The sequence below is a fragment of the Tetrao urogallus genome (assembly GCF_951394365.1).
Source record: "Tetrao urogallus genome assembly, chromosome: 3".
In the NCBI taxonomy this organism is placed as follows: domain Eukaryota; kingdom Metazoa; phylum Chordata; class Aves; order Galliformes; family Phasianidae; genus Tetrao; species Tetrao urogallus.
In genome coordinates, this window is record NC_136815.1 from 24,145,841 (window position 1) to 24,164,683 (window position 18,843).

The 18,843-nt window shown below is 42.2% G+C and overlaps 1 protein-coding gene across 1 annotated transcript; it reads left to right on the forward strand.

The window, feature by feature from the left end:
* Positions 1-5,154: 5,154 nt before the first annotated feature.
* On the forward strand, positions 5,155-16,357 carry TMEM64 (transmembrane protein 64; the record flags this gene model as incomplete). The annotated part of the gene is given in 5 exon segments (XM_079533399.1): positions 5,155-5,289; positions 5,371-6,052; positions 6,055-6,905; positions 12,606-12,761; positions 16,163-16,357. Coding segments are annotated over 5 exon segments (2,019 nt in total).
* Between the last annotated feature and the right edge of the window lie 2,486 nt (positions 16,358-18,843).

Sequence of the window (18,843 nt, forward strand, 5' to 3'; positions counted from 1 at the left end):
TCCTTCTTGTTCTTGTAGCCTCTCCTGTATAACTCCATTTAAGCAGTACTAACAGGCATTTCTGTGTTTACAGCACCTCTTGTGACTTGAGAGGGTAGAAAAAAAAAAAAATCTTGAAAATACATGGCCCTTTTTCACATGCCTTTTTTATCAACATCTTCTCTTGAAGTCCTGTCATCTCTCATTCTCTCATCTATCCATCCTTTTTGTTTGTATTGTGTGTCTATCACCTATGCTGCTTGAAATGAAGCACTGCTCAGGAGTTCCCGAGTACCCGCTAAGCCTGCCAAGGACTTCTGAATCCTTCAGAAGAAAGCTACGATACTTCAAGTGTTTGGCAAAATCTTTTCTGTGAGTCTCATGGTTGCGTGCTCTCAGCTGCCAGAGCACAGACAAAGCAGGAAAGAAGTGGAGTCTTCTGCACTTTCTATTTCTCAGTCTCAGCACTTAAGAGCTGAGATCACTTAGAAGAGACTGGCAACCACTTTTCAAACACAGTCGTAATTTCCCGCTGTTTTAAACAACACAGCAGCCTACCAGACCCTGACTTCTGGGACTACTAGTTCAGATGCTCATTCACATGGGGATAGGATCATAATAATTAGAATGGGAAGCAAATTAGGCATCAAATCATGTTTTCAGTGGCATCTTATGCCACTGAATGGAGAATATAAATATTCCTTCAGATAAGTTTGAAACTTATTAGTTTGTCCATCTAGAATCTAAGAAAAGTAAATATTTTAATAGCTGTACTACAACCAGGCTTGTAAACATGCAGATTGATAACTATGCTTTGTTGCAGCAATAGTGCCTGCTATAAGATTACACTTCAACAAGAATTCTGCTATTGATTTTAAAAGTTGGAATTCTTTAATCCTTGTTCTTCTTCAGAGGCATGACAACAGCTCAGTGTCTGCCGGCATTTACCACACTGTGGTTTTTCAGATAAAGGAGTAACAACAAAGACGGGAAAGCACTGCTCAAACTTTGCTATGTAAAAGATAATTATGAATCAAGACAACATAAAAAAAAAAAAAAAATAATAATCCCCTGAGCTTCCTTCTGATCTTTGACTGCTGTAACCAAGATCAATAGCCTGCTTTATACCAACAAACTTTTAAATGTTTGTTTATCCAACCACAAACTCAAATACGATGTTCTGCTTCAGTGCTGTCTTGAAGCTAATGTTAAAACTGCTTGACAGTGCTTAACAGCAAAACTCAGTCAAATATTACTGTGCTGTTAAGTCACTGGATCTTGGGTTAATTTTTAATGTCAAATACTTTTACTAAAACCACCAGTCCAAAAACATTCTGAGAAACTGACCTCCAGTTGATAATCTGCTGGAGCTCTACCCTTGCCATGGAAACAGCAAAAAGGCAATCTAGCATGCTTTAAAAGGAAACAGATACATGTTTCACACATGGAATTGGATTAAGTGTTCCAGGTGTACCAAAATGAATGTGATACGTTGTTGAAACAGATCAGCATATACTGCAAGAAAGCCACGAATGTGTGGGAACACAATACTAGGGATATGCTAACATTACTCTTTTCCTAAGCTCCTCCCATTTACGGCATCATTATAGATACATTTACATACGTTTCTCATTTTAGTCACTTTTAAGTGGAGAATGGACTTCATGTGAACAACCTTACTAAATTACTTTACTGAAACAATTCCTATTTCTTAAATATTCTTTGCTCACCGTGCATTATTTCATGACATCCAAAATCCATTCTGAAAGAACACCTTCTAAACAAAATAGCATTTCTAAACATGGTGTTCTCAAGAACTGCATCAGATGTTCTGCTGCATGAAAACACAGATTCCCAATTTGTGGCCCCAGTAAAAGTAAGCAATCCCGTGGTTTCATTTTGAGGTACATCCCACCTTTGCACAGTGCAATTTGGGAAAAGAATACAAATGTAGTATGTGGTATTTTTTTCTACAGCTTACCATTTCCTAGGGTTGCCGTGCTCACCCAGTCCTCAAGACAAATTCTATCATTTCCAAACTTCTGGCTAGCTACACTACATTGCACCAATTGCCCCTGACTAATTTTTTTTTTCTTTTTTTTTGCCAACAAAGCAGTTCTGTCATGGAATGAAAAATACATGGAAATTTATTCTGTTAACATAAGGATATCATTTTCCAAGGAAAAATCCCACGTGAGTCTTTAAGATGAATTACTATAAATTTTCCATTACTAAAACAGCTGAAAGCAGCTATAAATGTACCAAACACAGAACTGTATGTTTGTTTTACATGTAGGAAAGTATTTCTCATCTACTTTTCTGGGCTAGAACATTCCAAGGAGTATAATCCTGTAAACCATCATGAATTTCCATAGTTCCACTAAAGTGGACTTGTTTAAGGTGTGTCACTATCTGTATTTCATCTAACACCAGTGATGTCTCAGAATCTTTCCTCAATGTAAATCTTTCAGCACCTTGCTTAATGCATTGAACTTTCTTTCATGCCTCATATATGATTCTAATGAAATGTGGTTTGCTTTTTTTTTTTTTGGTAAAATTGTTGTATTAACCAAATCTTTTATATTCAAACATGTATAAAAAATAAACACAGCAATTTTTTGAATTGTATGAGATTTGACTACTGGAGTCAAAACACAGTGACTCCTAACATAAATTAGTCAATTTTGCAGCTCCTAAAAAAAGACTTTCACATTAATTCTGACAGAATGAAGCAGCATAGAAGCTAATTGGAGCTGTGGTGCTTAACACTATCTTCTCAGAAGACTCCTGCTTCTTTCTCACAAACTGTAATTCAGAAATAACTATGAGAAGTTCTTGGCAGTTCATAACTCAGAATTATGTTGGTTTGTGAGTTGTGGCTCAGTGCATCCTACTCCCTGGCTTCAGCACCCCATTCAGCATGGACCAGACACATGGGCCTAATCAAGTCATTCCTTCATTTCAGTACCATGACTCTCACACTTTGCTGCTTGTACTTCTGTGCTAATGTTCCTTGAAATGAGAAATGACATAGGAGAAGCAGACTTGCAGAATGCAGAAGAGCATTCCTTGGATCAAGGAGATACTCTAGCTCTATAACATGAACATGGCAGAGCCCCACATGATGAAAATTCCAGCACAGCCTGTCTCATCATGAGAGCTCCTCCCTAGAGAAACATCTTTTCTTGAAGCAGAATAATCATCTGCCTGTCACCCAGTGCTCCTCAGGCTTTAGACTAACTTGCTGGCAAACCAAAATAAAATATAGAGACAGAGAGGAATGTAATCCAAATAAGTTTATAGAGAACCCAAATACTTCCATCTGAGAAAGAATAGGAGTAGTTCCAGTTGGTGCAAATACAAGCTTTTATATCAATTACTTATATAGAGGGCAAGAATTGTTCTTTTAAAGAACAGGTTAGACAGCATTTGCTGGAAATTACTAAATCAATTAACTTTCTTGGAAGCAAAAAAAAGCCAAACAAAAAGCACTGTCTTTTGGAACACACAGTGTTCCTCCAGGAGCTCAAGAACTTGCCTTATTTTATTTTTCCAACATGAAATGATTGGTCTATTAAATGATAACTGTTTTTTTTACTTACAGATCTTGCCTTATCACAGTGCACTGCCACTGCATCACCCACAGTATGGGAACACTTCATGATTCTCTGACTACTAAGTATGAAAGGTGGACCATTTTTTCCAATAGCTGGCTGCTTTTCAAGGGCGCAGCTGCTTTTTGCCCCCTGCAGATGATAAGCAGACAGGCATGCTACCAGGACTCACAGGAGCCAGCTGTGACCTTGCCTTTGTGGCTGTTGGCTCTGCCTGCAGGAAGTCTCTGCTGGATGCCTGCTGAATCCCTGTGGTCTTGCCAGAATGTTTATCCATGAAGCTGCAGCTCCTGCTTCATCACCATGCTCCATGTCACCCACAATCTGACTGTGTGCTGTCCTTGCTTCCTGAGCTGTTGCTCCAAGGATCTGTAAAATGATGAGTAATGGATGACAAATGAATTCCATCCTTCATCTTCCTAGGAACAGTAGAAGTATCTCCACTAAGGCACTAGATAAAATAATTTCGTAGGTTGGAATCTAATATCAACACTGCCACTTTGATGGACCATTGTGTTCCTCATACACTTGCAGAACCTTTCTGATCTGCTTTTCACAGTTACAAAAACAGAACTCTGTAACATGGAGGAGTGGCAGCAAGGGATCCACTCCAGCTCTGAGTAAAGGGTTATGCTCTTTACACAGAGAAAAGTGGGAAGTATAAGACATACAACTGTGATTGATTTCTTTACTCGGGCTTTGTCACTATCCATGGAAGCAGCCATACTGAACAGAAATATACACAATCTGAACCTGCCTGTTATAAGATATGTGTTCTTAGTATAAAAGCAGAAATTAATATTTTGTCCTCTTGTTCTACCAAACGTATCTTATCATCTGCCCATCATTTGCTGACATGCCCCGCTGAATGTGTAAGCAGGCCCATCATCCTGTACCAGAAGGGATGCTTAGCTTTCTTGACATTATTTTTATGGATGTACTGTGTTTGCATTGTGAATAAAGAGCTCACACAAAATCAAATGATTGCTTTCAGATACAGATAACAGAAACAAATAAACAAACAAAAACAACCACCAGCACTGATTGTGCTGTAGGTATTTGTCTGCAGCTTCTCTGAAGCCAGGATGGCTTCATTCAGCTGTCACTTCCCTAGATTGATTTGTGGTATTGTGCAGGCTATAGAATTTCTAGTGGCATAGTTTGCAAGTGAATGCATCCGTGGTATGTTCTTCAAGACACATTCTTCATTGGGAGATCTGGGTGTTTGTTTTTTTTTTTTTATTTAATCATCCTTTAACCTTTACAACTCCCACATATTCTCACTGTACTTGTGCTTGCAAATTTCCCAGCAGAAGAATAAAACTCCACCGAAGCATATTGTACTTTTAAATGCTGCGGAGAAAACAGAACCCTTTCCGCATTGTGCTGCTGCTATCATTAGTAACACCGGGACAACAGAGACCTGTGAGAAGAAGCATGGCTTCTAATACCCTCTGAAGAATGCCTCTGCTGCTTATTCAGACCTATCCATTCTTTTTCGCAGTGGCTCAAAATTCAAGCACAAATCGTCCCAAAGCATGCCTAAGCCCAGGGGTGCAGGATGAGTGGCCAGGTCAGCCAGGCTGCCCCATTTTCTGCAAGCAGCGTGTGGTGGCCGAGCACAACACCGGAATGCCCAGACCCGGAGCTGCCCCCTGCACAGCCTGTCAACAGATTAACAGGTCAACAATCCCAGGTTGGGACTTTTGGGGCTTCACCGTCACCCTCAGCCCCAGGCCCAAGTGCTGGCTAGCCAGGGTTCCTCTCTCTTCTGGAGTTCCAAAAAACCGGGCGTTTGTGGAACAGCATCCAAACACAGGAAGACGAGGTGGCAACAAGCACTGGGGACTGGGAACGACCGGCCAGACGGTGTTGCCTCAGCCTCCACTCTGGCGGACCGGTATCGAGCACCGTCGCTCACTCCCCCTCGGTTAAGCTGCTTCCCCAGATAAGACGCTCTGAGAGTAGGGCAGCAAAACGGCGCGGGCGGGCAACACGGCGCCGTCCCACACAGCGTCGCCGCACGGAGGCACCGCCCCGGCCCCCGCTGAGGCGCACCCCGCCCGCCCAGGAGCGGGGCGGGCCGGGGGCGGGCCGTGGGGCCGCACCGAGCCCCGCACCGGAGCAGGGCGCTGACGCCGTCGGAGCGCAGCCTCCTCCCCCATCTGCTGCAAGCGGCGCCCGCGCTGCCACATCGGCACGGCCGCTCCGCCAGGCGCTTCCCGGAGTAGAGCGGGAGCCCCCGCGTGCCGGGAGATGGAGCTCCGCTGCCGCGCTTGCTGCCACCGCCGCTGCCGCCCGCCGGGACCCGCGCTCCGCCAGGGCCGCCGCTGCGACTGCCGGGCCGGGCAGCGCGGCGCCGCCGCCTAACGCCGCAGCCGAGGGGGAGGCCCTCCGCCCGCAGAGCCCCCTCCTTCCCGCCCTCCCGCCGCCGCTTCCCCGCCCCCGCCCGGCGCTTGGCTGGGCTCCGCCGCCCGGAGCGGGCCATGGCGAGGCGATGAGGGAGCGGCCGCCCCTGCCCGCAGGCTGCGAGGGGAGGCGGGGAGCGACGGGGCCGGGCGGCTCGGGGGGATGTGGGGTGCGGGGGCCGCGGCGCTGCAGCTGCTGTCCCGGGCCGTGAGGCAGGGTGCCCGGCAGGAGCTGGGCCGCTGGCTGTCCCGGGCGGCCGGCACGGCGGCGGGAGGCGGCGGCGACCCCGGCGGCTTCGTCCCGGCGGAGGCCGGCGGGCTGCTGCTGGGGCCCTACGCGGAGCAGGGCGGGCTGCCGCCGGCAGAGCTGCTGCTGTGCCCGCTGCCCGAGGCGGGCGGCGGCGGGCCCGGTCTGACCGAGGCCCGCGGCTGGCGCTGCTCCTGCTGCCTGCTGGGCACCTGCTGGTGCAAGAGCTGTCTTAGCGTGTGCGTCCTGGCGGCCCTGTGCTTCGCCTCGCTGGCCCTGGTGCGCCAGTACCTGCGCGACCTGCTCCTGTGGGCGGAGAGCCTGGACAGCCTTGCCGGCGTGCTGCTCTTCACCGTGGGCTTCATCGTCGTGTCGTTCCCCTGCGGCTGGGGCTACATTCTGCTCAACGTGGCCGCCGGCTACCTCTATGGCTTCGTGCTGGGCATGGGGCTGATGGTGCTGGGCGTCCTCGTCGGCACCTTCGTGGCGCACGTGGCCTGCCGGCGGCTGCTGGCCCGCTGGGCGCTGGACAGGATCCAGAGCAGCACGACGCTCAGCGCCGTCGTCCGCGTGGTGGAGGGCGGCAGCGGGCTCAAGGTGGTGGCCCTGGCGCGCCTGACGCCCATCCCCTTCGGGCTGCAGAACGCCGTCTTCGCGGTGAGTCTCGGCTGCGGGGAGCTGTGGCCCTGGGTTTCTTTGGCGGCAGGGAGACGGCCCCCTGCTCACTTCTGGTGGCCGCCCGTCCCTGTCGAGGCAGGTTCTGAGGCACGTTGTTCAGCGGCATTATTCTGCTCTCGGACTTTCGGGGACTGTTAGAAAGAAGCATCGGGATGCTCTGTAGCAAAATGCATGGAAGAGCTTAGTGATTTTAGAGCACTTATGTTTTTGAAGCAACTAGAGTGGACGACAAGTTGTATTTTCAGGCAGCCTTGCCTGAGTTGTTCTTTATGGTAGTTAGTATATAAATGTTTGTATTGGAAAGAAGGTAGAGGACAAAGTCCTCCTATGTGAAAGGGGCATCATGTTTTGGGCAGAGCAGTCAGGTGCAGATTGAGAGCTGTGCAGTACATCAGCAAAAGTAAGCTCAGTTTGAGCCTGGTGAGAGCCTGTTTTTCTTTCCTACTTCTAGACAAATATACCTACATAGTTTATTATTTTAGAGTTACAGTATTATTGTTTTTCTTATCATCTTAAAGGAGAAAGGAAGGAAGGACATGTGGTACACCTTTTTGAGTCCATGGTGGTGATGGGGCGATTTATTATTTTACAGCATAGTCAAATAAAACACAGTGCTCAGTTTTTAATTGAGGACGTCTAACATGAACTACTAAGTTACAAAAAAAAAAAAAAAATAAGGATGTTGCATCAAATCTAGGAATTCGGAACTGTTTCTCACAGAGAGTGAAGTTTCAGCTAAGTGTGGAATTCAGAGTTCTATCAGTGCAGACTTAGCTATGCTGATTTTTTGAAATCTGACTTACTTTAAATTTAAATCTTCAAATGCAAGGGGGTTTTGGGTGTCCAAACCATCCACCCATTTCCTGTGTTCAGAGCTCACGCAGTGATTTTGAAAAGATTTGTTCTTAATAGTAAAAAACAGTGAACTGAAGTCTTGAGAAAATGTAAACATCTTGAATTTTCCAGCAGTCTGTTTTATGCTTGTTTTATTTGTGCATGTTTGTGAGTAAACTAAAAAGAAAATTAAAGGAAATGTAGGAAGTGACAACTGAGGACTAGGGACCAGGGGTAGCCTTGAGCTGAGAGAGGCTGGATGGGTTTTTCCAAGCCCTTGTTTCATGATGTGTATTTTGGGAATTGCACGGGAATGTAGAGAGGGAAGGAGGGAAGGGAGTGTTCTGGCACTTGACTAGTGACAGGATCACGTATTTCCAAACTGCGTTAAGAAGAAAAATTCTTTTTAAGAAGCAGGAATTTGCTCATTTCTCACCAGCCAGTCACCAAAGCCTTGCTTCTTAAGTCCGTTCTGCAGCTGTTTGTGGAAGCACTAAGTGTTGGGAGCAGTGGATTCATGTGCCTTTCTAGAAGAACTAGAAACTTGTAAGGTGAAAGAGTGTTTGTACGTTTTTTAAGTGGGTTTCACATATTTGTTGGTCCTCTAGCATGCCGCCAGCATGGCCAGGGCAGTGCTGATAACCTTGACTGAAGTGTTTGTTCAGCCCTCTCCCCTTTGCAGCTCTGAATGTTTTGAAGGTAGGTCTGTAAGGAGGCACAGCGTGCAGGTTATCACTTCATCCAGCTAATGGGTCTCTTCTACTAGGTTTGTGCAATCTGATTATCTCCAGTCCCTGGTGTAGCCTAGATCAGAATTCATAACTTACTTTTTCCTTTCTGAGAGGGCCTTTGCGTGGCAGATATAAGCTTATTAGAAATTTTAATACCTGAATGTATGTCAGAAATAAGTGAAATATTTCTGAAATACTGCTCGGTGAAGTAAGACTTCCAGAAGTGTTATGTGCTTTGCAGCAAGCTGCTTATTTGTTGGAAAGTTGATAGCTATAATTCAATTTCTTTTATTCTGCACTTTTTAAAATTTCTTGAGAATAGAAAAACATTGGAATTGTCTTTTTGCTCTCAGTTTCCAAACCTACCTGATCTGAAACATGTGGATTCATAAATTCAGGGTAGAGAATCCCCCAAAGACGTGTGACTCCCAAACAGTGTCCTGGCATAAAGTGTGCTTTTTGACAGAAATGAAACAAAAGGGTCAGCTGTAAAGAATGCACCAGAGTTTTATCACACAAAGCCTTTCCAAATCTCAGTGGGAGAGTTCCTGGCTAATGCTCCCATTACCGCAGTAGTTAGTTCTTAGTTTCAGTATATTGCTGTGGCCTGTTATGCAGTTGTATACATGCTTGCTTTGGGATTTCACTGTTATTTTTTCTGACACGAGCTCTCCCTAGATGCAGTGTCCTGTTAGTCTCTGTCAGTTTTGCAGTGCGGATTGCGGTTAGACAGGTGAAGTTTTATAGAAGGAAAGATAGACTAAGCTGTTAGGTTTTACTGAAATTTTGTCAGGTTACTTAGCAATGACACCATCTGTTTCCTGACCTTTCCGGGGTAAGGGTAGATCAAAAACCCACAAATAAAATCTTCCTTTCCTCTTCTTAGGTTTCTTCTTAGCGGAATGAGAAGGTACCATCCAGCACTTTCATTGGCAGTCCCTCCCTTCATTTGGAAGCAGTCTCTTTTGTGGCCCAGTTACTTTAGGACAGATGAGAGTTGCAAACCTGTGCCTCTGCTGCTAGAGTGTCCTTAATATATATTCAGAAATGAAAGAGGTGACTAGGAGTATTAAAACAGTTTTTGGAAGTTTCCCAGTTCCATTAGATTTAATGACAGTGTCCTACTTAGGAAATCTTGTCCCAGTGCTAGCGTTTCACAGACTTTTAATAGCACTTCCTTCATTCCCTTGGCGATAAGGGAAGTTTCAGTTGTGCATCATTGTTACATGGCCCAAATTACTATGTTTTTTTTTTTTTTTTAATTTTTTGAAAGTATTGATTAAATATGAAGTTCTGACATGATTGTGTAGTGTTTTTTCATTACAAATCTACATTAAACTTGCACAGATGAGAAATCTATTATTTGTATTACTGCTATGTAGTTAAGTCCATGGGAGCTGTCATTTGCAGAGTGAAGATTGGAATCACCTGATTGGATCTTGTTCCAGTGAATTACTCTTGATCTTTATGCTTCATTGCATTTTCCTCTTCCACTGCCCTTCCTTCCCCCCAAAGCTTTCCATTGATAGTGCTTAGAGCTGCAAGAATCCGACAGTTACTCTCATGGTAATCAAAGTATATTTAAGAATAGTATGATGAAGCCAGTAACTTTGCTGCTATTCTTTTGTCTTCAACATTGTATAAAACTTTCAAGGTCAATAATCTTGTAGTCTCCCAGCTTTAGGAGCTGTTCTTAATTAGTACTTGTTTTATTATTTTGTGATCAACTGAATTGTCTAGAAAATGCACCAGACCTTTTTCACAGTCATACTGTTTTTAACCCATTGTTTCCTTCTGATTTCATTTTCCTGCATAAATATGTTTTGAACTCCTGAATGTTAAATCTAAAATTTCTGAGTGGTTGCTGTACTGAGTTAGCAACTCAGTTATGTAAACTGTACAACGTAAACTGTCCCCATACCAATTAAGAACAGAAATTTCTTGGGAAAAAAAGGGGAAAATATCTTGAAGTATTTGTCATCTTTTTTTTTTCCCAGGAAAGATTAAGAAAAGCTATAGTTGTGTGTATTGTTTTGTTCACTAATCAAGTTTGATACTAAATACCTTTGGCTGAGAATCTTCATGATGCCTGTCTACATGGGTTGCTCTGAAAGTAATGTCTCCTGTTTATTTTCATGGAAACTACAACAGATATGAGAGCGCAATAACTCGGTCTGATAAAAGAAATTCTCAGCTACAGTTCACTATTTTTCAGCATCACCTTCACTATTTTTCAGCATCACCATTAGGTATGCATTTTTGCCTGAGATGAACAAGGGCTTACATGCTGCACTCATACAAAAGAATCTATGCCAACAGAGGTGACCTGCTGTTTCACAGCTGCTGTGATGGTGTCATTGCTTGGAAAAGGTTGCACATGTAGTCCATCTTTAATCAGCCCGAACAGGTGGAAGTCAGAAGGTGCCAAATCTGGACTATATGATGAGTGTGGCAAGACAGTCCAGCTGAGATTGGCCAAGTGTTCCACGGTCTTCAGACTGGTATGAGGCCTGTGTTATTGTGCTACAGTAGAAACGTTGGCTCCTTCTCTGGCCTGACTCAGGAAGTTTGAGTTTCAGTTAAGTCTATGTCATGATGTAATTATCAGATTTGATGGTTCGGGTTCTAGGAAATCCAGAATGATCACCACTTTCCCATCCCAAAAGGCAGTACTCATCACTTCAGCCACTGAGAGCTGATTGTGAACTTCTTCTTAGATGGGGAATTTGCATGTCACTGTTCCTTGGTCTGTCATTTTGACTCAGGTTCAAAATGGGGACAAAATGTCTCATTACCAGTAATGATGCAATCTAGGAAACTGTCACCTTCAGCCTCGTATTGATTCATTAGGTCTAGACAAACTTGCTTATGGTGTTCTTTCTGTTCTTGTGTGAGCACAAGAGGGACCTACCTGGTGCAAACTGTTCAGTATTCCAACACTGCTGCCACCATTTCCAATTCACTGAGGGTCATATTCAGTTCTGTACACAGTTTCCATGTTGTAGTCTTCCAATTTGCGTGGGTGCGCTGATGGAGATGCTCTTCATTTTGTGGTGTGACAGCAGTGTGTGTCTGTCTAGAACGTGACTTGTCTTTCATGTCACTGTCACTACTTCTGAAACACACCACCCACTGCCTCACCATGCTCAACTTCTTGGTCCCCATAACATTCAATAAATATCAAATCTCAATGGATGCCATTTTTTCTGCATAGAGGAGTTCAGTGATACACCTTTGCTCCATGTGCACTTCTGTCAGATTCTGTGCCTTTTTGTCAGACTCCTCCTCTGCTGCCATCTGCCTATGGCAACAGCATGTAGCAGAATATTGGTGGGAAGGTTCAACCTCTACTGCCATACCACCAACATCTGCCTCTCCTTTTGTGGGCTAACTATCAGGAGACATTACTCTCAGAGCAGCCATTGTATATCTCTCCATAATTAATTTATATCTTAGTGAGCTCTATGACTTCCGCTGCAGAGGCAAATTGTATCTGACTGGCCTGCCACACTGCCATTCTGTTTACCTGGTCATATTTAATACAGCAAAATTTTGAATGATTGCCTTTGGCTTCTGTATGGGCAAAACCCAAAGTAAGCAGGCTATAGTTGTATCAGTTTTTGTTTTAGGCTTTCATTTTTGATAAAGTACTTTCTTCAAATTCTCATAAATTGCAGGGCTCTGTTCACCATAACAAAGTAAATATTTTAAACGAACACTGTAATTATATCCTTAGTTAAATGCTTGCGCAGAGGTGCTGTATAATGTAAGATGAAGCAAAATAAAATGCAGTAAATTCTAAAAGACAAAATGAAAACTAGCCACATACTGTTCTGATGTATCACTGTAGGTTCACTGGCTGTGGAAAGTTTAAGTGAAGAAACAAATTGTTTTTATTTTCTGGCCTAGATGCCCCATCCCTGGGCAACCTGGTCTAGTATTAAATGGGGAGGCTGGTGGCCCTGCCCATGGCAGGGGAGTTGGAGATTCATGGTCCTTAGGTCCCTTCCAGCCCGTGCCATTCTGTGATTCTGGGGAAAGTAGTGTAGTTGGCTGTGCACGTGGGCTGTATTGTCATGGTATGTGGCATCTTACGCATTTTGTTTTAACTTAGGTTACAGATCTGTCGCTGCCCAACTACCTGATGGCTTCTTCAGTTGGGCTGCTTCCTACTCAGCTCCTGAACTCATACTTGGGAACTACCTTGCGCACCATGGAGGACGTGATCGCAGAACAAAGTGTTAGTGGCTATTTTATATTCAGTTTACAGGTATGTGAAAACAATGGTTTTCATAAACCATTATGATATCAGTAATGTTGCTACTATGACTCTCTTTGTGGCTGTTTCAGTAAGCAGTGAGTATTGGATACAGTCTTCGGTTTCAGCGTATGTTTTTATCTTTTCAGTTTTTTGCTTGTCTTCTGTACCAGTGAGATTTGAAGTAGAATTTTGCTTCTGGAGATAGTAAGGAAGCTTCACTCCTATAGCACTGCCTCTTCAAGTAATTGAATCTTTACTTTGGAGAGCGTGTGCTCTTGGAAATGTGTATGAGGCGTACAAAGATTTAGCTTTGCAGGTTCTTCTTTTAGATTGTATCACTTCCAGTCTAAAAGAAGTGGGCTGTAGGAGGTTTGGAGGGATGCTTGTTCAAGTGTTAAGAGCTGTCACCTGGAGACATAATGACACCCTAGTCTGAGGCAGCCAACCTCTTGTAGTCTGAGAGCTAAGCAACTGTGGCTGAGTAGCAGGGCATTTAGAAGTGTTTGATTTATCATGTTGGTATTATCACTAGTTGTGCAAAGCCTATGATACTAATTTTTCATAGATTTGTGTGTAATGACTGCTTGATAACCCAGACAAATGAGTTTCCAATGTACTGTTTTGCTTCAGTTTTGTTTTCTTCTGTTAAAAGTATTTAATTCTTTTGTACTTCATGTGATACAAAACAGAACTCACGTGGTGCTTTCCGAGTTCTGTCCTGTTACCCTCTGTAGTAATCTGTTGCTGAATTTTAGACCTGTTAAAGCACCCTTACACTGAAGAAAATGGCCTCTCAGCTGTAAAGCAGTGTGCTTTGAGTTCTTAAATCCAGTACCTCTGACGTGTTCACTGCTGACATTGAGTGCTCACAACTATGCTAGGTCTTTAGGTGCTGGAGAAATTGAGGCCTTTTGATTGAGGCTGGATATTACTAATGCCTCAATCAAAATATCCTATTTTTGCAAGGAAACGAGTTTGTGAGATATGTCTTGCATCTTTTCATGAGCTTTGCTGATGAAATAATTAGTCAGTAAATCCTAGAGACAGGCCTTAAGTTGAAGACTGTTGTAAGCATAAAGGTGAAGAATATACGAGAACAAGATTATATATTAAAACCTCATCTGACAGTGTTGTCATTTCCACACTGTGTTTGACCAGCAGTTGATACGGTTTGCTGATTTCTAGTTCATTCTGCAGTCATTTATCTTCCTCAGTGTTTACAATCACGAAGCTGATCTTTAACAACACTGATAAAGTAACTCCTTTTAACCCATCACTCTCCTGAAACTTGAACATTCTTAAACTTTTATATGTAATTAAAAGGTTTAATGAAAAAGGCTTGAGTATTAAAATGCCTTTGTGATTGTCGAGTAAGCAACCTCAATAGATACGGTTGAAAGTCACTGTCTACTTGATCAACTTAATGTTTTGGTTGTGAAGTGTTATTTTATGTGTTAGAATCATAGAATCACTAAGTTTTAAAAAGACCTCTAGAATCATGTAGTCCAACTGTCAATCTGCCACCACTATTGCTCACTAAACCTTGATGCTCCACATCTAGCAACTGTACGTCAGCAGAGATGGCAAAGAAAGCCACAGAGCTGAACGGTTTTGCAGGTTTTTTCAGCTGGAAATTGAGAGATTTGTGCAATCTGGAGACAGCAGAGAGGAGTAGCAGTGTGGGAGCTAAAGCAAAGAACTGGGCTTTGTTCTGCCCAATTACAGACAATTCAAAGGAACAGTGGGGTTAGTAGTTTTTAGTGGTCTTTCCTCTTTTTTTTTTCTCATTTTTTTTCCTTCCCTATTATGATTTCTTAGAACGATGCTGTAGTGTTAACTGTTGGTCAGGTAAGCACCAGCTGAAAGGGCTGAATGTCCAAATAGATGTGCTTGCCACCTTGACAACTGTACATAAGAGCTGACTGAATAAGTCCATTAGTGGAGAAATTGCTTATGTTCTCCCAGTTTCTCATGGCATCTGTCTGGTGCTTTGCCTGGCTGTGTGGCTTTGATGGGACTTTGATTTAGTAAACAGCTGTAAAAATTAATCATACTTCATGGTTGCCAACGTGTTTATATTTTTAAATGATTTGTCTAGGGAACCTGAGCCTACTGGTAGTAGCATTTCTCAAACCTGTCAAGTTTAAATATTTGTGTAAGCTTTTAGAATAGGATTTTTCCTGTGTGCTTAGAACATGATGTCTGCAAGTGTATATTTGACTTTTACATCAGCAGCCTTTTGAAGCCTTTAACGAATAGCTTTCATCGCAGGCAGTGGAGCGGGCTGCTCAGAGACATGGGGAGGTCTCCATTCTTGAATGTTTTCAAGGCCTGATTGTATAGAAGTCCTGAGCAGCCTGGTCTGATCTGGCAGCTAGCACCATTTTGAGCAGCAGTTTGGGCTCAAGACCTCCCATATGCCTTCCAGCTGCAATTATACTGGTCATACTCGTTGCTGATTCTGGTTGGTTTCCTAAAACGTTTTTAAAAAAGGCAGAATAATTTACTTGCTTTTAAAGGGACTGTCATTATGAGACAGCTCTATTTTCTTTGAAGATTTTATTTTTGTTAAGGAGGATCTGTGCTGAAAAGAGTAACTGATGTGTTATTGAAACCATTCCCTCTGGGGAGTGTAGTCCATGCTAATGTCCTTGAACGTGTAACTTCTAAGCAAAATGTGTCCCAATTTATTCTTGTTAATTTTAGAGGTGAAACTTTAAAAATTCTCAGTAATACAATTCAGAGCAAAAAAACATAAACTGAAGTCCTACTTTTAGATAGTATTTCCTCCTTAAGAAAATAACAAGCATCCCCAGAGCCATCCTCCGGAAACTAAGTACATGCTACGTTGTTCAGAAACTGTGGTTCTGCCCTGTTTTGTCCTGACCTCTGAGAAGCACAACAACACTGCTGCTTTCTGCTATCTTCCCTGCTAACAGGGGAAAGACAAGAGGTTTTATTTCCTTTTTTCTACATCATTCTGCCTCTGGTGTTTGGCAAATTGCTAAGAACCATTAAAATGTTAACCTGTCGTTCACTAGGCACGTGGGAACAGCTCTTGTGATTTCCACTGCCATCAATCCATTTCTGTGTGGAATTATTTTTGCTAAGAGATGCAGCAAAGCGATTGCTTTCTAACAAGTGTGTGAACGACAATGGGAAGAAACAAACTGTATTTTTAATTCAAATCATTATTTAAGTTCTATAGAATGTCTTTGTGTTGGTATGCTAGAAGCAGTATGTGTTGACTTGTTTGTTAGTTCATTTCCCTTTTCAGTCTGTTGCCTTTGAAGCATTAAGTCAGTAGGTGCTTCTGTGAGTCTTCGCACTGATGACTTACTGTTTCATTAAAAACGGTTGCTTTGTATTTGGTTGATATGGCCTACATCACTCCTTTGTTTTATTTGCAGATTGTTATAAGCATAGGACTTATGTTTTATGTTGTTCACCGAGCTCAAGTGGAACTGAATGCAGCTATTGTAGCGTGTGAGATGGAGATGAAGACATCTCTTGTTAAAGACTGCCAGCCCAGCATCAGCAGTTCGACAACATACTGCAACAAAAGGACAGTAGCGTTCTCTGGGGGAGGTGTCAATATTGTGTGATTTCAAGTATTAATAAAATAAGGTTTTTGTGAACCTAAGCTATTGCCTAGAAATGTCTATGGACAATTCAGCTAGCTTTTAAAATGATATTTCAAATGGTTACAGGTTGTACTATGGCACAAACCAACTGACCAGCTCTTGAATTGCACACAGGGTGACTTCTGGCAAGAAAAATAACACGGTGAAGTAACTTGAGATGTAAATGCAAGTTTGGCTGCACCTTTGGTCATTTATTATGCCTATCAGGCCCGTAGTCTGCACTTTAGTTTTTTTTTTTTTTCTTTGTTCCTATAAACAGAAAAATGCTTCTATAAACTGAGAAAAGTAGCACAGAGGTAAATATTTTTCTGCTTAGCATTATTTATAAGGCTGAATAATTATATGCAGTAGAACTTTATTACTGATAAAGATGAATGAGAAAGTATGCAGTTCTATGTACAGTATTCTTGAATGTGCTTTTGCTTCCAGACCTTGGAGTGTATTATTTTGGTAACGATGGGACCATTTGGCTTTTCCTTCATTTTTGATTTTAGGGGTTGAGGGTGGGGAGAGAACCCTATATAAATTTTTGGTTGAATGTATTTTTGTAAGTCACTGAAAATGTTGTAGAGCCATGCATATGTAGTCACACAAGCTTAAATCCTACATGGTGGGACTGAAGTGCTCTTAAATAACATTTTAAGTTACACTGTGTAATATGCAAAGTAAAAGGGAAAGTGCAGATGTTATAATAGATTGCAGTGAAGGAGCTTCTGTTTGAAGGAAACTTCAAGAATTAACCAACTGTTGCATTGGTTTTACCATCGTGGTGATTGTAACAAAGGGCTGTTCCATGTTAATCCTATTTATAAATAGTTTAATTGGAATGGTGTTTTTCAGCTCACATGCCTGCATATAATAAGGCTTCCAGACCAGGGAGCTAAATCTCTCCCTCAAATACAAAATGAGATACTAGCAGACTAATCTTACATGAACGTGGCCTTTATTTTGTAAGTGAATCCCTCCCTCCCTTTAAAAAGCTTTAAAAATCAGTTTATGTGTTTTTTTTTTCCTACAAGTTTTACATTTTTTTAAAGATGCAATCTATTATAAATTTCATCAGAGTGAAGAAATGAAAACTAGGGGTTTTCTTTGGAAAAATAAGTAGTAATGTTTCTGAGGCTCAGGAATTCTGACTCCATTTTTGCAAGACAACACTGTATTAGATAACGCTCCTTTTACATGTGCTATGGACTGTTTTTTCACTGCATCTGAACAGACTAGATAACCTGATAGTATTTTGTGTGCGTATGTGTGTGTATGTTTGTGCAGGTAAAAGGAAAACAACAGCACCTGAAGGTGACCTCTTGTATGTGTGTTTCCCGTAGATACACATGCCAACATTCAATTGCTCAAACACCCACAAGTCATCTGGTACAAAAACAATGCAATGTATTGCTTATTTTGTATTTATTTTGTGTAAGATTTATAGGATGCTTTCAGTCTTCAAGACTGTGTTATTTTCTAACAGAACACGACTGTGCCTCCTTTTTGTAAGGCTGTTTGTAGGGTCCGAGCATTCTTGTCTTATGGCGTATAGCAGGAGAGCAGCAAGTCTTCAAGGTAGTTGGGAAGCAGAGATTTGATGGCCTTTGGCAGTCTTACTGCAAGGATGTACGGTAACTCGACAGCTGAGCAATCCTTGGTAGTGAAGTTCAGTTTTGCTCTTCAAATGCTTATCCTCTGTGGACGGCTGTTTGTGGGTCTTGTGACCTAAGGAACCAAACGAGTTACGTAACAATGTTCAGATTGTCTCCTCTTTAATCATTTTTATTTCGTTTGTTTGTTCTTTTTGAAGGCAATCTGCATATACCTGGAAGTGTTCATTTACACATCTCTGCCTCTGACAGCTCCTGTGTGAAAACAAGAGAGCCAGATTACTTTTTGATGGCGTTATTTGTCATCGTGGTATGATTGAGCCCTTCCTGAACTAAACAGTTAAAATGTGTTTTATTTCTTGAAACAGAACGATCCTTGAATAAATGTTCCGAACTTTGCTCTATCTTGCTAAATCAACAATAGTGTTTTCAAGAGGTTATCTCTTCTTTTTTTTTTTTTTTTAAACTAACTTAAGGTTGTGTTGTTTATTGAAGAACATTTCCCAGATATGTATTTTGAAGTGCTTTTATTTCCATGACACTTTGTAACCAGAGTAACTTCACTATATGAACACTTTTGTAGTATGGAAATAGTTCTTAAACCTTTTGCATTTTGCTTGATACTTGTAAAATTTGTGTACAAGTCAATGGGAAATGTGCATTAAAAGGAACTTTTCTGTACCATGCCAACCATAATTTTATACAATAAATTCACTCAAATTTCTTTAAAGAAATACGTATTAAATGTTCAGGTTGCTACAAAGCAGTAGTTGGAAAGAAAATGCAATGAGGTGTTGTCTTTATACATGCACACAAAGATACTTGCCTATCCCTGAAGTTAGGATTTCA